Genomic DNA, 15,451 nt, shown 5'->3' with positions numbered 1-15,451 from the left:
GACCAGACTGTGAATGAGCCGCTCTAGCTAATGCATGGGCAAGCTTATTCGCTGATCTAGGAACAAAACAAACTGACACTACATCAAAGTGTCTTAGAATCACCTTGCAATCTTCAATGACGCAACCCGCATAAGATAGGTCCACTACGGACCTATTAATTCAACTACATTTTCATTTGAGAATATACACTCAATATGTGATATCTGTTATTGAATTCTATTTTATATACATTGTAGCTTCATTATAGCACAATTAAAGTATCATTTTAATTCAGCTACAATTTTATTTGAGACGTTATTCAGCTTCAATTTAGACATGAAAAATAGTTCATAGAAGCAGTTCCTGGCCATCGTGAAAGGCAAATTATGTTGTGGACCCAGGTCCACCTTGCAAGGTGGACCTGGGTCCAAAACTACGTCGTTTTTGTCTCTTTTTTTTTTTTAGTAAACATATTGCTGAATATAGAGTTGTCCAAAAATGTGTGAATGTAGAGGTTTCAAAGTGTGAATGTAGAGTATAGGAATCGTGAATGTACATTTATGATTGTGTGAATGTAGAGTTGCCCATAAATGTGTGAATGTAGAGGTTTCAAATTGTGAATATAGAGTATAGAAATCATGAATGTAGAGTTATGCATGTGTGAATCTGTAATAGAGTTACGAAGTTCTAACAACTTGTAGCCCTGTAATGTGTGAATGTGAAGTTATCAAGTTGTGAATATAGAGTATAGGACCTGTGGATATAGAGTTTTGAATGTGTGAATGCATAATAGTGGTAATATAGTTACTAAACATATAATCTTGTAATGTGTGAATGTAGAGTTTACAAAGTGTGAATGTAGAGTATCATATAATCCTGTAATGTGTGAATGTGAAGTTTACAAAGTGTGAATATAGGTATAGTGTATGTGAATGTGGAGTTTACAAAGTGTGAATATAGAGTATAGTGTATGTGAATGTAGACCCAGGTCCACTTTGCAAGGTGGACCTGGGTCCACGGCATAACAATTGATCATGAAATATGTTGTCCATGATTTTTTATGAAACAACGTTGGGCTTCACTTGACGTATTTTGGGCTCGTCGGTAATCATGGCCCAAAAGTTTTTGGGTTGGGTCAAAACTCATTTGTTATGCCATGGACCAAGTACACTTTGTATTATAAATTATGGTCCAAAACATATTTAAATTATGTATTCGTAGTTAATGTATTATATACTTTTAGTTAATAAATTATGTATTTATTGCAATTAACATATTATGTACATGCAGTTAATATATTGTGTATTTATTACAATTAACATATTATATATGTGCAATTAATATATTATGTGCATTCAGTTAATAAATTATGTACTTAACTAATATAGTATGTAATGTGCACTCAAAGAGTCAAAGATATGACCATGTTTGGTAAATGGTTGTTAGCTGATTGGGTTAGAAGGTATAATTAGTTGATAATATTAGCTGATTGTAGAAAGGTGTTCGGTAAATTAGCTGTTAGCTGATAGGTGTTTGGTATAATTTCTTTTCTCAAAAAGCTAATTGAAAAGACTATTTTGCGTAGCTTTTCGAATTTTTGTATTTTGGAGTTACAAAAAACTTATTAACTAAACACTTATATTAATTTTTTAACTAAATCAAACAATTAACAGTGGTCAAATAAGCCACAATTAGATGATAGGCTGATTATTTACCAAACAGGGTCATGCTGTTTTTGAAATTTGTAAGCATATTTTATCTTTTTGCAAGAAATGTAAACACAATAAATGCATTCATACTTGTTAATTTTAATAAAAATAAGGGAAAATATCAATTTTAGTCCATCAATTATTTCCATATTGTAAACTCAGTTTACTCCATCAATTGGTTTAGTTTTGTGTAAAGTGACAAATTTAGTCCATCAATTGATTTTTTTTTTTTTGAAAGCAGTCCATCAATTGATTTAGTTGAGAGAATTTTAAAAAACTCTATGAAATGACTAATATGTTTTTCAATAATTTGAGAATTTGAAGTGCAACGTTAATTTGTAGTTACACTCCAATGACAAAAAAAAATGTGTGTATCAAACTCAATAATTAATTTATTATTTAATACAAAAAGATATAAATAAAAAATGACTAAGATGTCTCTCAATAATTTGAAAATTTAAAATGCATTATTAATATTATCTTAATTTGTTAGTGGTGGACTAAAATTGTCATCTTACACATAATTAAAGGGAAATTTTGTGAATTATAATAATTCATGGACCGAATTTGCAATGAAGGTATAATTAATAGATCAAAACCGCCATTTTTATTAAAAATAAAAAGTTTTTAATAGTTAAACAATGTTGCGTTCAACTTTTATACGGAAATATAACTTTTGCTAACTTTAATTCATGAACCAAGTCTACAATATGGGTATTATTAATGCATGTTAATACCAAATAATTAAAGAAATTAAAAGTGCTTGTTTCATACATGAGAATTGAAATTACCCCTGCTTCCAACCCGATGGTTGATGACTTGATGTAGTATTAGGACTTAGGAGGTATGAAAAGAAGAATTCATAAAAATAAATTTTATAAATGTGTTGACTTAATAAAATAATAAAATAAAATAAAAAGAAATACTAAAAGGGAATAAGTAGAAAAAGGAATACGACGAAGTAGCTTTCTCTTCCGTTTCATTTCCGCAAAGCGGCGAACCGCGAGAAATCATCGGAGTGGTGACCCCTTTTTCCAAGGAATCAGCGCCTGTAAAAATCTCCATTGAAACGCGAGCGAGGAAACAAGTTTGTTTTGATGGTTGAATTGTTGTAGTGTGTTTGATTCTCGGAGATCTTCAATCACGGCTCTTCTCGGATCCCTGCCTTCCAATCCCGCCTTCGAAATCCATCACCGCCGTACACACTTTTCTCGCAATCAGGGCGACAAGCGCCAGATCCCTTCCCCTCACGGCGGCAGGGGCGCCTTGCCCTCCGAAGGGGGTTCCCCTTCCGACCTCCTATTCCTCGCCGGCGGAAGTCCCGATTCCCTTCTTTTCCTTTCTTTTCCCCTGGTTTTTGCTGTAATTTTTTAATTCTCTTCCCTGGATTTGTTGATTTTTTTTTAATTTTTTTTTTTTAATCCATATAATAGTACATACAAATACAAAGGTTAGATACATATTGATCGGAGGTTAGGATGTTGACTATCAAGAGGGTTCCAACCGTCGTCTCCAACTACCAGGACGACGCGCCTGAGGGTTCCAAAACGGAATCCCTTGGTTGCGGCCGCAATTGCCTCGGCCAATGCTGCTTGCCTGGTATACATATTTTCTATTTCAATTCGATTTCGTAGAAATTTGTTTTGAATTTTGATTGCCTTCTTTCTTTATCCGATGTTTAATCATATCTGATTGTGTATTTGAATGCTGTTTACTTGCTTGTTTCAGTTTCCTGCCTTCCATTATTTGCATTCAAGAATGATGAGCACAAGTGTGATGCTGATTGGAGCTACTTGAGTTATGGAGAGTGTCCAATTTCGTTTCTAAGTGATTTGTTGCTTGGACAGTGGGAGGAGCGAATGAGCCGGGGAATATTCCGGTATGATGTGACTTCATGTGAGACAAAAATTATTCCCGGCATGTTCGGTTTTATTGCACAGCTCAATGAGGGGCGTCATCTGAAGAAAAGACCTACAGAGTTTCGTGTTGATCAGGTTCTTCAGCCTTTTGATGAGAATAAGTTCAACTTTATGAAAATAGGCCAGGAAGAAGTGCTTTTCAGATTTGAACCGAGCAATGACTGCAAATCCCATTACTTGCCTAGTGGACTAGTTGATGCTCGGTCTGGTTCGCCTACTGTTCTTGCTATCAATGTAAGTTTTTTTTTTTGGGCATTTTGTGCGTACAGTATGATAGGATGTATTTTGGTTTATGATGCTTCGTTCTTCAGGTGAGTCCTATTGAGTATGGACATGTCCTTTTGATTCCTCGGGTTCTTGATTGCTTGCCTCAGAGGATTGACCATGATAGCTTCTTCGTTGCAATGCACTTAGCTAAGGAAGCAGCCGATCCCTTCTTCAGGCTTGGTTATAATAGTTTGGGTGCCTTTGCCACCATTAACCACCTCCACTTCCAGGTAATTTCTTCCTCCCGTATGTTGGAAAGGTAATATTTTGGTACATGTAAGTTGATCTAATTCTGTTCTTTGCAGGCGTATTACTTACAAGTTCCTTTTCCTGTCGAGAAAGCACCAACTTGCGAGATAATGAGGGGGAGGGAGCAGGGTGATGGTGGAATTGTAGTCTCTCAGCTATTAAATTACCCCGTCCATGCTCTTCTCTTCGAGGGTGGGAGTACAGTGCGTGATTTATCTGATGCTGTTGCGAATTCTTGCATTTCCCTTCAAAATAATAATATTCCTTTTAACGTTCTCATTTCTGAATGCGGGAACAAAGTATTTCTCTTTCCTCAGGTACATTCCAACTCTGTCTCAATGACTGTCTTTTTATGCTCTTTTGAGTTTTCCATATATGCGGATCAGTGAAACATACTCTTTTCTTCAGTGAAATTCTGAAAATAGGGCTGATCACTTGTTCCTTTGTGGTAGTCTAATCTTTACATGGATTTCAAAAACATTTTGTGTTGCATTTATTAATGATATGCTGAACTTTAGAAGTATGGAGATTGGAGGGGGATATTTTAAATATCAGATGGTCTTTTAATCAGTTCTCTTATCTTGGAACTTAATTCTCTGCGGATAAAATAAGGAACTCATTCTTTTGGTGAATTTTCTAGTGTTATGCAGAGAAACAAGCATGTGGGAAAATCGATCAAGAAATCTTGGATACTTGGGTGAACCCCGCTGTTTGGGAAATTAGTGGGCATATGGTGTTGAAGAGGAGAGAGGATTATGATGATGCATCAGAGGACTATGCATGGAGGCTGCTTTCTGAGGTTTCTTTGTCGGAGGAAAGTTTCGAAGAAGTGAAGGCTTATGTTTCTCGAGCTGCTGATTTGGTGTTGGACTCCGAGTATAGCAATGGCTCCCAACCGTGGGAACCACAAATGAGCTGTCGTTTACCTCGAGAGTGTCTGGTTCTACGCTGAAATTCTGTTAGCAGTGCACCAACCAAGGGGTAGGTAGGTATCCCGAACTCTCATTTACCTCGAGCCTGTCTGGTGACTGAAGGGCAATGTGAATGGTTCATTTTCAGAAATAGTAGACTTTGGATGCGTTAGGTCTATTACAGATTTGGTCAAATTGATTGTGTTTGTGGTTGGGTGGAACCCTGAAAATGACCTTCTGTTGTATGTTATGTCACTCTTCTGCTGTCTTCACTTTCTCTGCTTAGCTGTACAAGATTTTTTTATGTTTTATTTTTTCAAGCTTATGCCAGAGTTATCCTAAGTCCTCAGATTTCCTGCACAACAAAAATGTTTGTGTTTACATTCTTTTAGTCTTGAAAAGGATTCTCTTTTGATAAATGGGTTTTGATATATATATATATATATAGTGTACTACTAACTCTATTACAATGTAATATCCGTTCATACTTCATATATACTTTTTAAAGTTATTGAAGCACAAGGAGTCAATGTTTTAAACTTGTGACCTCCTATTTAGGAGAGCTACAAAAATGTCATTGAGTTACAAGCTATTTGACAATGAGTTTCGAATTTCGATATGAACAATGAGCAATGCTGAACGAGCGAGTACCACTTCATATGAACTAAAATTTAATATTATAAATTATTCTTTTTAATTTTTTTCAGAATAAACTAAATACAAAAAAGTTTATAAGATTAAACAGACATTAAAAATGTGATTGAATATACAGATTTCTGTTAGTAGACGGTTAAAAATAGGTCCTAACTCCTAATGATAATTTCCCATTTGGGATGATTCCTTCGTCTTCCTCTTATTAAAATTCATGCAAAAATTTAAATTTTTGTACCCAAATATTTATTTACTCTGTATTTATTTATTTAGGGTTGAAGTTGATTTTGTATGAAAATTTGTATTTTTGCGTGGATCTTAATAAGGGGAAGAAGAATGAATCATCCCAAATGTGATGAAGAATGAGAAATTACCATTAGGACCATATTTCTAACAGTTAACTAACAAAATTTTTACAAATGACTAAATTGTGTAAAATCATCAAAAGTCGATGACTAAATTAAGCACAAACGGCCATTTATGACTAAATTGAGTAAAACCACTATAATCTAGGACTATATTGTGTATTAACTCGATTAATCATTACCATTAACTATGTGAGTCGTACAATTAATGTATGAAAGATACATACGGTCGCCAACCCAATTAAAGTCGGTCAAACGTCTCCCCGTGATCCAATCTTTTTTCCCTTTTCTTGTCTTACCAAACAGGTTGCCTTCATGATCATATTTAGAGACCGACCTCTCTAGGACCCTTAATCACTATAATGCTACACCTTACCTCGCCGAGCACAAGCTCGGACCGACCTCAATGCATGTGTGTGTGTGTTTGATTGCAACATGAAATAAGCAAAAAATGTGTGATTATAACACTAAACGAACAATACTTGTAAAAGAAAAATATTCAATAAACTTAAAATTTTTCTAGTAATTGATGATTTGGCATGCCACATATATTTGAAATGGCTTAGTTACAATTGAAGTGGCTTACTTAGAATATTATTTAAAAGGTTTAAAAAAAATAAAAAAGAAGCTAAAAACAAAATTGTGTTGCAATAGTCTCAAAAGTAGAAGAAATGAGAGGTAACAATCATGGTTGTATCTTTCAAATGAATGGGAGGCAGCCGTCATAGTTGTCTCTCATTCCTTTTTGTCAAATTAAAAAATGTTATCTAAAGAGAGAAAATTTGGAATTTTTTAAAGAGGTGAATATCATTGCTCTTATTAATTTTTTGATTTTATGTAGTAACTTGATAAACTCAGTAGTGTACTTGACAATTTTTTCTATGTATTATTACCAAGGCGAGCTTGTGCTCGAAAATAATGGGGAAATGACTGCAATAAGAAGAAAGGGGTAAGCATTGACAAAAACATGAAGGTTTTTAAAAATGTACTATTTTGGGAAAAACTCATTTGGAACATGCGCTCTCAAATGAGTTTATTCAGAAATGTTAAAAAAAATTCTTTTTTTTTTTTCTAAAAATAACCAAAGACGCAAGTGGTACTTGCGTCTCATGTATTATACGTGAGATACAAGTGCCACTTGCGTTTTTCCTCTGCAACAAATGCTTCATAGATTTGCAATCCTAAGCCTTCAACTTCCCGCTTACCCTACGCTTGTTTTGCCAACTATTCCTATCGCCATTGATTTGGTCCTTCTTTGTGGCAATCACTAATCACTCCGACTACCTTTGCTATTCATGTTGGACTGAAGCTTACGGGTGCGCTTACTAACAGGTCCTCATCTTATTTTCTAACCTTAAACTTCGTAAAGAACAAGCCCTCTGCTCTATCTCCAACACTTGTGAGAAGTTCCAGATCCTAACAACGTAACGCCTTCTTCGTCTCCACCCACAATACGATCCATACCAATATCCACAGCAAATAGATTGGACCCAAATCCATGAAGCATTGCTCAACACTGGGATGGTCCAGATTGTCAACCTTACAAGGATGATTTCCTGTTGTTGAAGTTTTAACAACAAATCCATGAAGTATTCGTCGCGGAGGAAAAACACAAGTAACACTTGTGTATTTCGTTATTTAAAAAAAAAAATAAACATTTTTAAAATGTCCCAAATTAATTTTTCTCAAAATAATACATTTATTAAAACCTTTATATTTTTGTGAATGCCTACCCTTTCTTCCTATTCTAGTTATTTACCCAAAACAATGCATCATATGAAACAAATCGATTGTTGTCCTGTTCTCATAATGTTTACCGTTAACTTGTTTGTTGGTTATTTTGTGCGATTTGTCGGGACTTCACAAAAACCCCGATTTCACAGGACGCCCATTACTCTTCAATCAATCTTCCCTATATAATCCAATACCTAATCACTTTCTGGATCTCATCAGTTCCAATCAGTAGCCAATCAATCAACAGAACAAAATCATCGTTCTCAATTCGATCGCTTAGCTTCTTACGTTGTACACGACCAGCAATGGCTGATGATCCACAGGATATCGCGGACCGGGAGAAGATCTTCACGCGCTTCGACACGAACGGCGACGGCAGAATCTCGGCGGCGGAGCTAGGGGAGACACTGAAGACGCTGGGGTCGGTGACGGAGGATGAAGTGAAGAACATGATGTCGGAGATCGACACCGACGGCGACGGCTTCATCTCCTTCGAAGAGTTCACGGAGTTCGCCCGAGCCAACCGGGGCTTGATTAAAGATGTCGTCAAAATCTTCTAGTCATCGCCGCCGATCCGATCTGCTAGTATATACATATATGCTGTAACTTCCAATATTTTTTTCTTTCATCACATCATGGTGGATTTTTATATATGCATCTCTATATATATATATATATAAGAGTTGTCAGTGTCAAACAACGTTAAACTTACTGTAGATCTTCAGCTAATGAATACATGCATTCTAGTCTCATGTAGTTTTGTTAACATATCATCATATTCAATAAAAAATTTTCCATCTTTTCTTCGTCATCTCCTGTTAATTTAATACTTCGATCATTATATTTAGTGGTTGTCCAAGTCCAACTATGATTCAATTCCATCAAGTTTGTCTTTTTTACTAACTTCACTGTGTAAACATCCTTTGTTAAGGGAATTAAAATGTTTGAGCCTGAATTTGAGTTCGGGCTAACCGGTTTGTTTGAAACATCTAGCTTATGGTAGTGAAACACATACAATAATTTATTTGTATATGTCAAATTTTATGCTAGTAGATGCAAAGTATAAACAACGAATGAGACTTGTTTAGATTAGTTATGTGTTATGCTATATATGGGGCTTGGGACTCACTTAAATAAGTTGGATCTTGTGATATACGAATACCAGTGCAATATGAAAAAAAAAATCAAATCCAAATATAAATCATGTCTCATTGCGAGAATCAAGCACACCATCCAACCTATGCTAACACCACACAACTTATATGAAATAGTTGAGAGGGAATGACTTAATGGATATTTGATTGAGCTTATACAAAATGCTAAATGCATATATAGGAAATGATTACTTGTGACAATTACCATGCATTAAGATTGATAATCATGTCACTAATTTTTACATAGAGAAGCAAAAAAAAAACAAAAAATAAAAACAAAAACAAAAACAAACAAACAAAAAAAGTTGTTAATGTTTTACTAGTTTACATACTCCGTATTACATTATATTTTCGCTTTTTAAATCTATAATAAGTTGTTTGCATGCCTAATATATATAATTTTGGATCGCTTATTCAACCAAATTTACCTCAAGAATGATTACCTACACAAAATTATCTCTCATTTAATGAGTTTTGATTTATGGATACGTTCACAATCAATACTCGTTGCTTATACTTAATATAATGACTCAAATAAAAAAGACACATCATACGTGGTACGTACTTACATTTTCCTTTAAAAATAAAATTTTTTTTTATATAAAAATTCAGTAAAACTCTTTTAACAAATTAATTTAATAATATAATTACAGATTCCTAGGCAGAACAAATGGACAAATAAGTTAGCACACAAAGTCACGACTGAAACAAAATTATTGTTTTTTTTTAATCAATTGTTGTATTTGTCGCATCTAAATATAATAGAAAATGTTTTTATTTTTATTTTATTTTTTAAAGTATCTCTGACCAATTGCTTGGTAGAACATAGAAGTTGTTATATGGAGTAGGTGATGATCCAAGTATATAAGAGATGCACTATTTATATTTTATGCTAAAGTTTAAAGTCGATGTCATGATAACTTATAGCAAATAGTCTTGATGTTGTGGGTTCTGATTGGCTCTCGTGATTGGTTAGTCAGACAATATATTAGAGCATTCGTAATAGCGGAATTTTTCGTGGATTTTGAGAAGTTTTTGTAAGTGTGATTAAGAAAGAGATAAAAATGTAGGAGAAAAAAAAAGGAAAAACAAAAAATAATAATAATAAAAACATATAAAGTCAGTTAAAAGTCAGAGTAGCCGCTAGCTGGCGGTCATTCTGACGCATCCCAACGGCCGCATGGGAACCACGCCCGCTGGGGCGTGAAGTGTCGCTCAAACGGTGCATCTGCAGTTTCTTTCTTTCTTTCTTTTGTCAAAATCCATAAACTTGCAGGAGATTAATTTTTCAAAAAACCAAACACCACATCAGTAAAAAAAACTTCATGTTGGTTTTTGCACTGTTTCAAAATCTGAGAAAAAACAGTACTAGAGATGCTCTTAGTGCTTTTAGACGGTTATGGCCCTGTTTGGTAAATAATCAGCCTATCAGCCAATTTTGGCTTATTTGATCACTATTAGTTGTTTGGTCAATAAGTTTTTTGTAACTCTAAAATACTAAAATTCAAAAAGCTACTCAAAGTAGCATTTTCAATTAGCTTTTTGAGAAAAAAATTATACCAAACAGCTATCAGCTAACAGCCAACCCAATTAGCCAACTTTTTACAATCAGCTAATGTTATTAACAAATCATACCTTCTAACCCAAACAGCCAACCCAATCAGCCAACAGCCATTTACCAAACAAGCCCTATGTCAACTTATGTCACCAATTTTATGAGTGTAGGTCAATTGAATTAACTCTTGTACAACAAGCTGAGGTGAGTAGGTGACTATAAATTTTTGTTTAACTATCCAAGTTAATTCATGTCTTTCCAAGCCAATAGTTATATCATGAACCAAGATCCATCTTGGACACATGTCTTTCCAAGCCAATAATTATATCATGAACCAAGATCCATGCATCTTGGACAATAACAAAGTTTAAGGTAACAATGTGTTAGTGGCACCGTTGCTATTAGCAAATCGTTGATGATTTATGTACTTTTTTGTTTTGTTTTATTTTGTTTGTTTGTTTGTTTGTTTGTTTTTTTATTTTTTATTTTTTTATTTGTTTTAAATATAAAACTGTGGCATTTCTCCATGTCTTCTTCACTACATACACTATCATACAAATCTTCAACATCCATAGTAAAAAATTCAAGTAAAATAAAATTTTCTCACAGTAAGTTCATAAACTCTACAATAAATGTTTATAATGTCAACTGTAGATTTATAAATTCAAACCTGGAGGTTCATAAACACAATGTAACACTCCACCTCTATCATGTCAAATATCATTCATCTTCAACTAGGTTCATAATTTGTCTATTATAGGTTCATACACACAACACTACACCTCCATCATATTAATTCATCTTGAACTAGGTTCATAAACTGAATGCTAGAGGTTCATACACACAACACTACACCTCTATTATGTTAAATGTCATGTATCATTAAACTAGGTTCATTATTTTTGTACTATTGGTTTATAAACTCAAAGTTGGAGGGTCATAATTTATGTACTATATGTGTTCAGAAGTAGGAAATATTGAGTAATTTCTTGAATTGAAGAACCTTCATTGATACTCAAACACAAAGAGAAAATCTTATTAAAAGAAAAAAAATTTAATTTGTGTCACCGTTAAATAAAAGCGAATTGCGGATAGAAGGAAATGAGAGGAAAAAAGACAGGGTAATGGATTTTAAGTAAAAAGTTACAGTTTTGTATCCGCTTCTATAATACAATGTAGACCCTTATCCATAATAGAATTTGCCTTTCCAACCAACCCTTATTGGGTGGCAAATTTTACAATGGATCCAGGTAACAAAATAAAGTTTTTTTCCGTTAACAATGATAGACGGTAAATTCCATTATGGTCTATCTAGCAAGCTCTCACATTATTCCTTTTCGTTTTATGCACATTGTAGTATCATTATTACAACACCACTATAGTACTCCGTATCATTCTAATTCAAATATAATTTCATTTGACAATATTACCACTCAATATGTGAGACATGCTATTCAATTACATTTTATACACAAGGTAGATTTATTACAACATCACTAAAGTATTATTTTTATTATAATATTATTATTATTATTCAACTACAGTTTCATTTGAGAATATATACTCAATATGTGAGATATGCTATTTAATTTTATTTTATACACACTGTCAATTGTAATTTTATTGTAGCAACACCAACGTATCATTAAAATTAAATTACAATATTTTTTAATAATACATACTCAGTTTGTGAGATATGCTATTCAATTTCATTTTATGCATAATGTAATTTCATTACTGCGCTACTAAAATATTATTCTTAATATTAAAAAAAAAGGAAATTTACTATGGACAAACAAATTAAATAAACGTGTAGGGGCATTGTAGTCATTTTGAATCGAGTGCAAAACTGATATGAAAACCAGCGAACGAGTCAATGGACGGAAACACTGAAAATCTGTCAGTCTGTCAGAACCAACTCCATTCATAGTTCATCTCAAACTCCGATCTCTCTCTCTGTCTCTCCCTCCCTCCCTCCATCTAGAGAGAGAAAATCTTTCGCCCATAGCCCTCGCCGGATTTCTCTCCCCGTCCTCGAAACATATCTCTATACGTAGCCGGTAGCCCTAAAGCTTATTATACGGACACTAAACTCCGGCACTGTGTTAAAAAGTTTGTATCAAGTTTCGAACTCTGTGACTGTGAGAGGGGGAATTAGGGTTCTACAAGGTGGCGGATTCGTTGCAGAATTTTGGATCGGAGGGAGTATCGGGACCGGAATCGACTATGCTGAAGGAGGACTTGCCTATGGAGATTGATCCTCCGTTAAGGGAGAACCTTGCTACCGCCGAGGATTGGCGGAGGGCGCTCAACAAGGTCGTCCCCGCGGTTGTCGTGATCCGGACCACAGCTTGCCGAGCTTTCGACACCGAGTCTGCCAGTGCCGGCTACGCAACAGGCTTTGTTGTGGATAAGCGCCGCGGGATTATACTCACTAACAGACATGTTGTTAAGCCTGGTGAATGAATGATTGATGCGTATATAGATATATACCGTTTCTATTTTAACTACAAACATTTTGTTTTCCTGCAACTAAAGGGGAAAGCTGAGTGTCAGTTTGGTAAATGCATTTCTTTTTAGAGGGGAATACTGATGTTTGATGATCACTTACGTTTTAGGACCTGTGGTCGCTGAAGCAATGTTTGTGAACCGAGAAGAAATCCCTGTCTATCCAATATATAGAGACCCCGTGAGTTTCCATACCTGTGCTTTTATTACATACATCCTTGGTGAATGTATCTGGTATGCTTTATTCCTTTGAGTATTTCCTCAAGTTCTGAAAGGTGCAGATTGAGAGTTAAATGCAAATGTTGACTCTTTCCTAAAAAAGTTAGGAAATGTGAGCTCTTGCTATCCCAGAATATGAGATGGGCAGGGGTGTTGTGTTATAACAGTTGTTGAATATCTAGAGTTAGCAGTTAGCCAGTTAGGAGTTAGACTACCACACCTCAAGTCTAAATGCCATTATGCTGAGAAAAGATCCAAAAATAGTTATGTAGCTCCTGTATGCTGGGAGTTCTGAAAGTCAAGGTTACAAATATTTTGTGATGAAATCACTGACAAACCTAATTTAGTGTGAATCTGTTATCTAACAGAAATAACAGTATTGGATAATATGGGCACTGACTCATTTGGGTGCTGCAAAATGTTATTGATTTGTCAATGGGAGTGAGTTTGGCAAATTATTAGCTAAGCCATGATGGCATGATGTACCTCAATAGGTATGCCATGACAATGATGTTTAGATTGCTTATCACTATTGTTCATATTTTACTACAACAGTGGTTATAATGTTCAGATTTTATTACATTGATGTTTATGTTGTTAGTTATAATCTGAACATTATTGTATTAGAATCATAATTTTGTTTTTATGTAATCCAAACATCATAATAGGGCTTATGTAGATACATATGTTATAGCGAATCCAATAAGAGCTGATCGAGTTCAAGGAGCTAAAATCTGTGCGCTTGAGAACTCATCAAACTTGAGCTCATTTATTCATTTATTATAACTCTATGTATACAATACAACATAAGCTGCAAAGATACACTTAGTTATTTTGAAAATTTATTCTATTTGAAACAAAAATCCATCTAAAATACTTGCTTTCTTAGTTACTACTCCATTTATCAGAGAGATAGTTACTACCTCTGCTTATCAAGAATATAGTTCATTTCTTCTGACTGGTGGAGGGACTGCAAAACTGCAATGCTAAACAACTAGCTAGGTGGCGTTGAAAAAAATATTATGTTGGTTGTTGAAGCCTCTACAATTGTTTTTCAATAGGCTGATTTGATATGCTTAATGCTTCACACTCTCATCACTCATTTTGCTGATGTGAATAACCTGTTGATCTTTTTCCTAGGTTCATGATTTTGGTTTTTTTCGATATGATCCTGGTGCAATACAATTTCTGAGCTATGAAGAAATTCCTCTTGCTCCTGAAGCAGCATCTGTAGGACTGGAAATCAGGGTGGTTGGGAATGATAGTGGAGAGAAGGTATTATCATCAGAGTGTATATGTTTTTTCTCCTGTTTTATTGTACTCATGTTTTATTTTCATAATTCCTGATGGTATTGATGTGTAGAAAGCAATAGTAAAAAATAGACACAGATTAATTGAGTTGGAGAAGAAGGAAAGATATGGTAGAAAAATAAAAGAAAATATAGAGTGTACATTAGATGTGCCTTTCTTGTGTAATGTGAAGATAAGTTTGTCTGCCTTTTTGAGTGGGTACTGTAGATTTGTTGGATGTCGGCCAATTCAGCATTTTCTCTTTTACTTGGTAGGTAGAAGTTTTTATGGTCCTTTGTAGTGGAGCTTTTGTTTCCTACACTGGTTTGTATTGCTTGGAGGTAGACTGGAACAAGATAGGATCACAGTATTTTGCCTACAAGATTGAATGCTTAGCTATTACCAGAATGCAGAAAAGTTAGGCTTATTGTATACAAGAATATGAGTGACCAATTCACTTAATTTTATATGTATCATGGTACTATTAAACCCTTTTGCTGGGTACAAGGTGGTGGTTACTTATTTTCACAGAATGTGCGTCTGCATTTACTGGCTTCTTAAGGCCAAGTTATGGAATCCTGTTCACAAATTGCTGTATAATTTTCCTTGTTGAAGTATCAAAGTTCTTCTGTCTTTCCTGATAGAACCATGCAGCTGAGACTTTCTTCTTCTTTTAAATAATAAAATGTCCTGTACCATCATTCTTTTGTTTAAAACTGACATTTTTAAAAAAATAATTAAATGTCCTGTATCACCATTCTTTTGTTTAAAACTGACATTCTGTTTTGTGTTGTGAATTTACAGGTATCTATTTTGGCTGGCACCCTGGCTCGTTTAGATAGAGATGCTCCACATTACAAGAAGTATGCTCTCTTTTAACATTCTCTCTCTCTCTCTCTCTCTCACTCTGGTGGTTTTTTTTTTTTTTTTTTTTTTTTTT

At 34.4% G+C, this 15,451-nt stretch overlaps 3 protein-coding genes across 3 annotated transcripts in view; all 3 read left to right on the top strand.

Annotated features, from left to right (window-relative positions):
• Positions 1-2,647: 2,647 nt before the first annotated feature.
• Positions 2,648-5,416, top strand: LOC115999799 (GDP-L-galactose phosphorylase 1-like). Its single transcript, XM_031239712.1, has 5 exons — positions 2,648-3,288; positions 3,418-3,842; positions 3,920-4,105; positions 4,181-4,441; positions 4,765-5,416. The coding sequence occupies exons 1-5, from the start codon at positions 3,168-3,170 to the stop codon at positions 5,074-5,076; spliced, it is 1,305 nt and encodes a 434-aa protein (XP_031095572.1). The 5' UTR covers positions 2,648-3,167; the 3' UTR covers positions 5,077-5,416.
• A 2,519-nt stretch (positions 5,417-7,935) lies between these two features.
• LOC116000428 (polcalcin Nic t 1-like) lies at positions 7,936-8,596 on the top strand. Its single transcript, XM_031240510.1, has one exon. It carries the CDS (start codon positions 8,091-8,093, stop codon positions 8,343-8,345), a length of 255 nt encoding a protein of 84 aa, XP_031096370.1. The 5' UTR covers positions 7,936-8,090; the 3' UTR covers positions 8,346-8,596.
• Positions 8,597-12,383: 3,787 nt separating this feature from the next.
• LOC115998760 (protease Do-like 7) overlaps positions 12,384-15,451 on the top strand; it is a 16,675-nt gene continuing 13,607 nt past the window's right edge. The window contains exons 1-4 of the mRNA XM_031238412.1: positions 12,384-12,952; positions 13,113-13,183; positions 14,362-14,496; positions 15,316-15,374. Of these exons, the coding sequence (XP_031094272.1) occupies positions 12,721-12,952; positions 13,113-13,183; positions 14,362-14,496; positions 15,316-15,374 (497 nt within the window). The 5' untranslated portion in view covers positions 12,384-12,720. The remainder of the gene's footprint in view (positions 12,953-13,112; positions 13,184-14,361; positions 14,497-15,315; positions 15,375-15,451) is intronic.

This window comes from Ipomoea triloba, chromosome 12 (genome assembly GCF_003576645.1).
Source record: "Ipomoea triloba cultivar NCNSP0323 chromosome 12, ASM357664v1".
Lineage (NCBI taxonomy): Eukaryota > Viridiplantae > Streptophyta > Magnoliopsida > Solanales > Convolvulaceae > Ipomoea > Ipomoea triloba.
Note: the sequence above shows the minus strand (reverse complement) of the source record. Positions and strands in the feature narration are given on the sequence as shown.

Excerpts from the sequence above, each read along its gene's own strand:
- LOC115999799 (XM_031239712.1), top strand. The coding sequence starts at position 3,168 with ATGTTGACTATCAAGAGGGTTCCAACCGTCGTCTCCAACTACCAGGAC. Across the intron at positions 3,289-3,417 it reads CGGCCAATGCTGCTTGCCTG|TTTCCTGCCTTCCATTATTT; the intron begins GTATACATATTT and ends TGCTTGTTTCAG. Across the intron at positions 4,106-4,180 it reads TTAACCACCTCCACTTCCAG|GCGTATTACTTACAAGTTCC; the intron begins GTAATTTCTTCC and ends TGTTCTTTGCAG.
- LOC116000428 (XM_031240510.1), top strand. The coding sequence starts at position 8,091 with ATGGCTGATGATCCACAGGATATCGCGGACCGGGAGAAGATCTTCACG.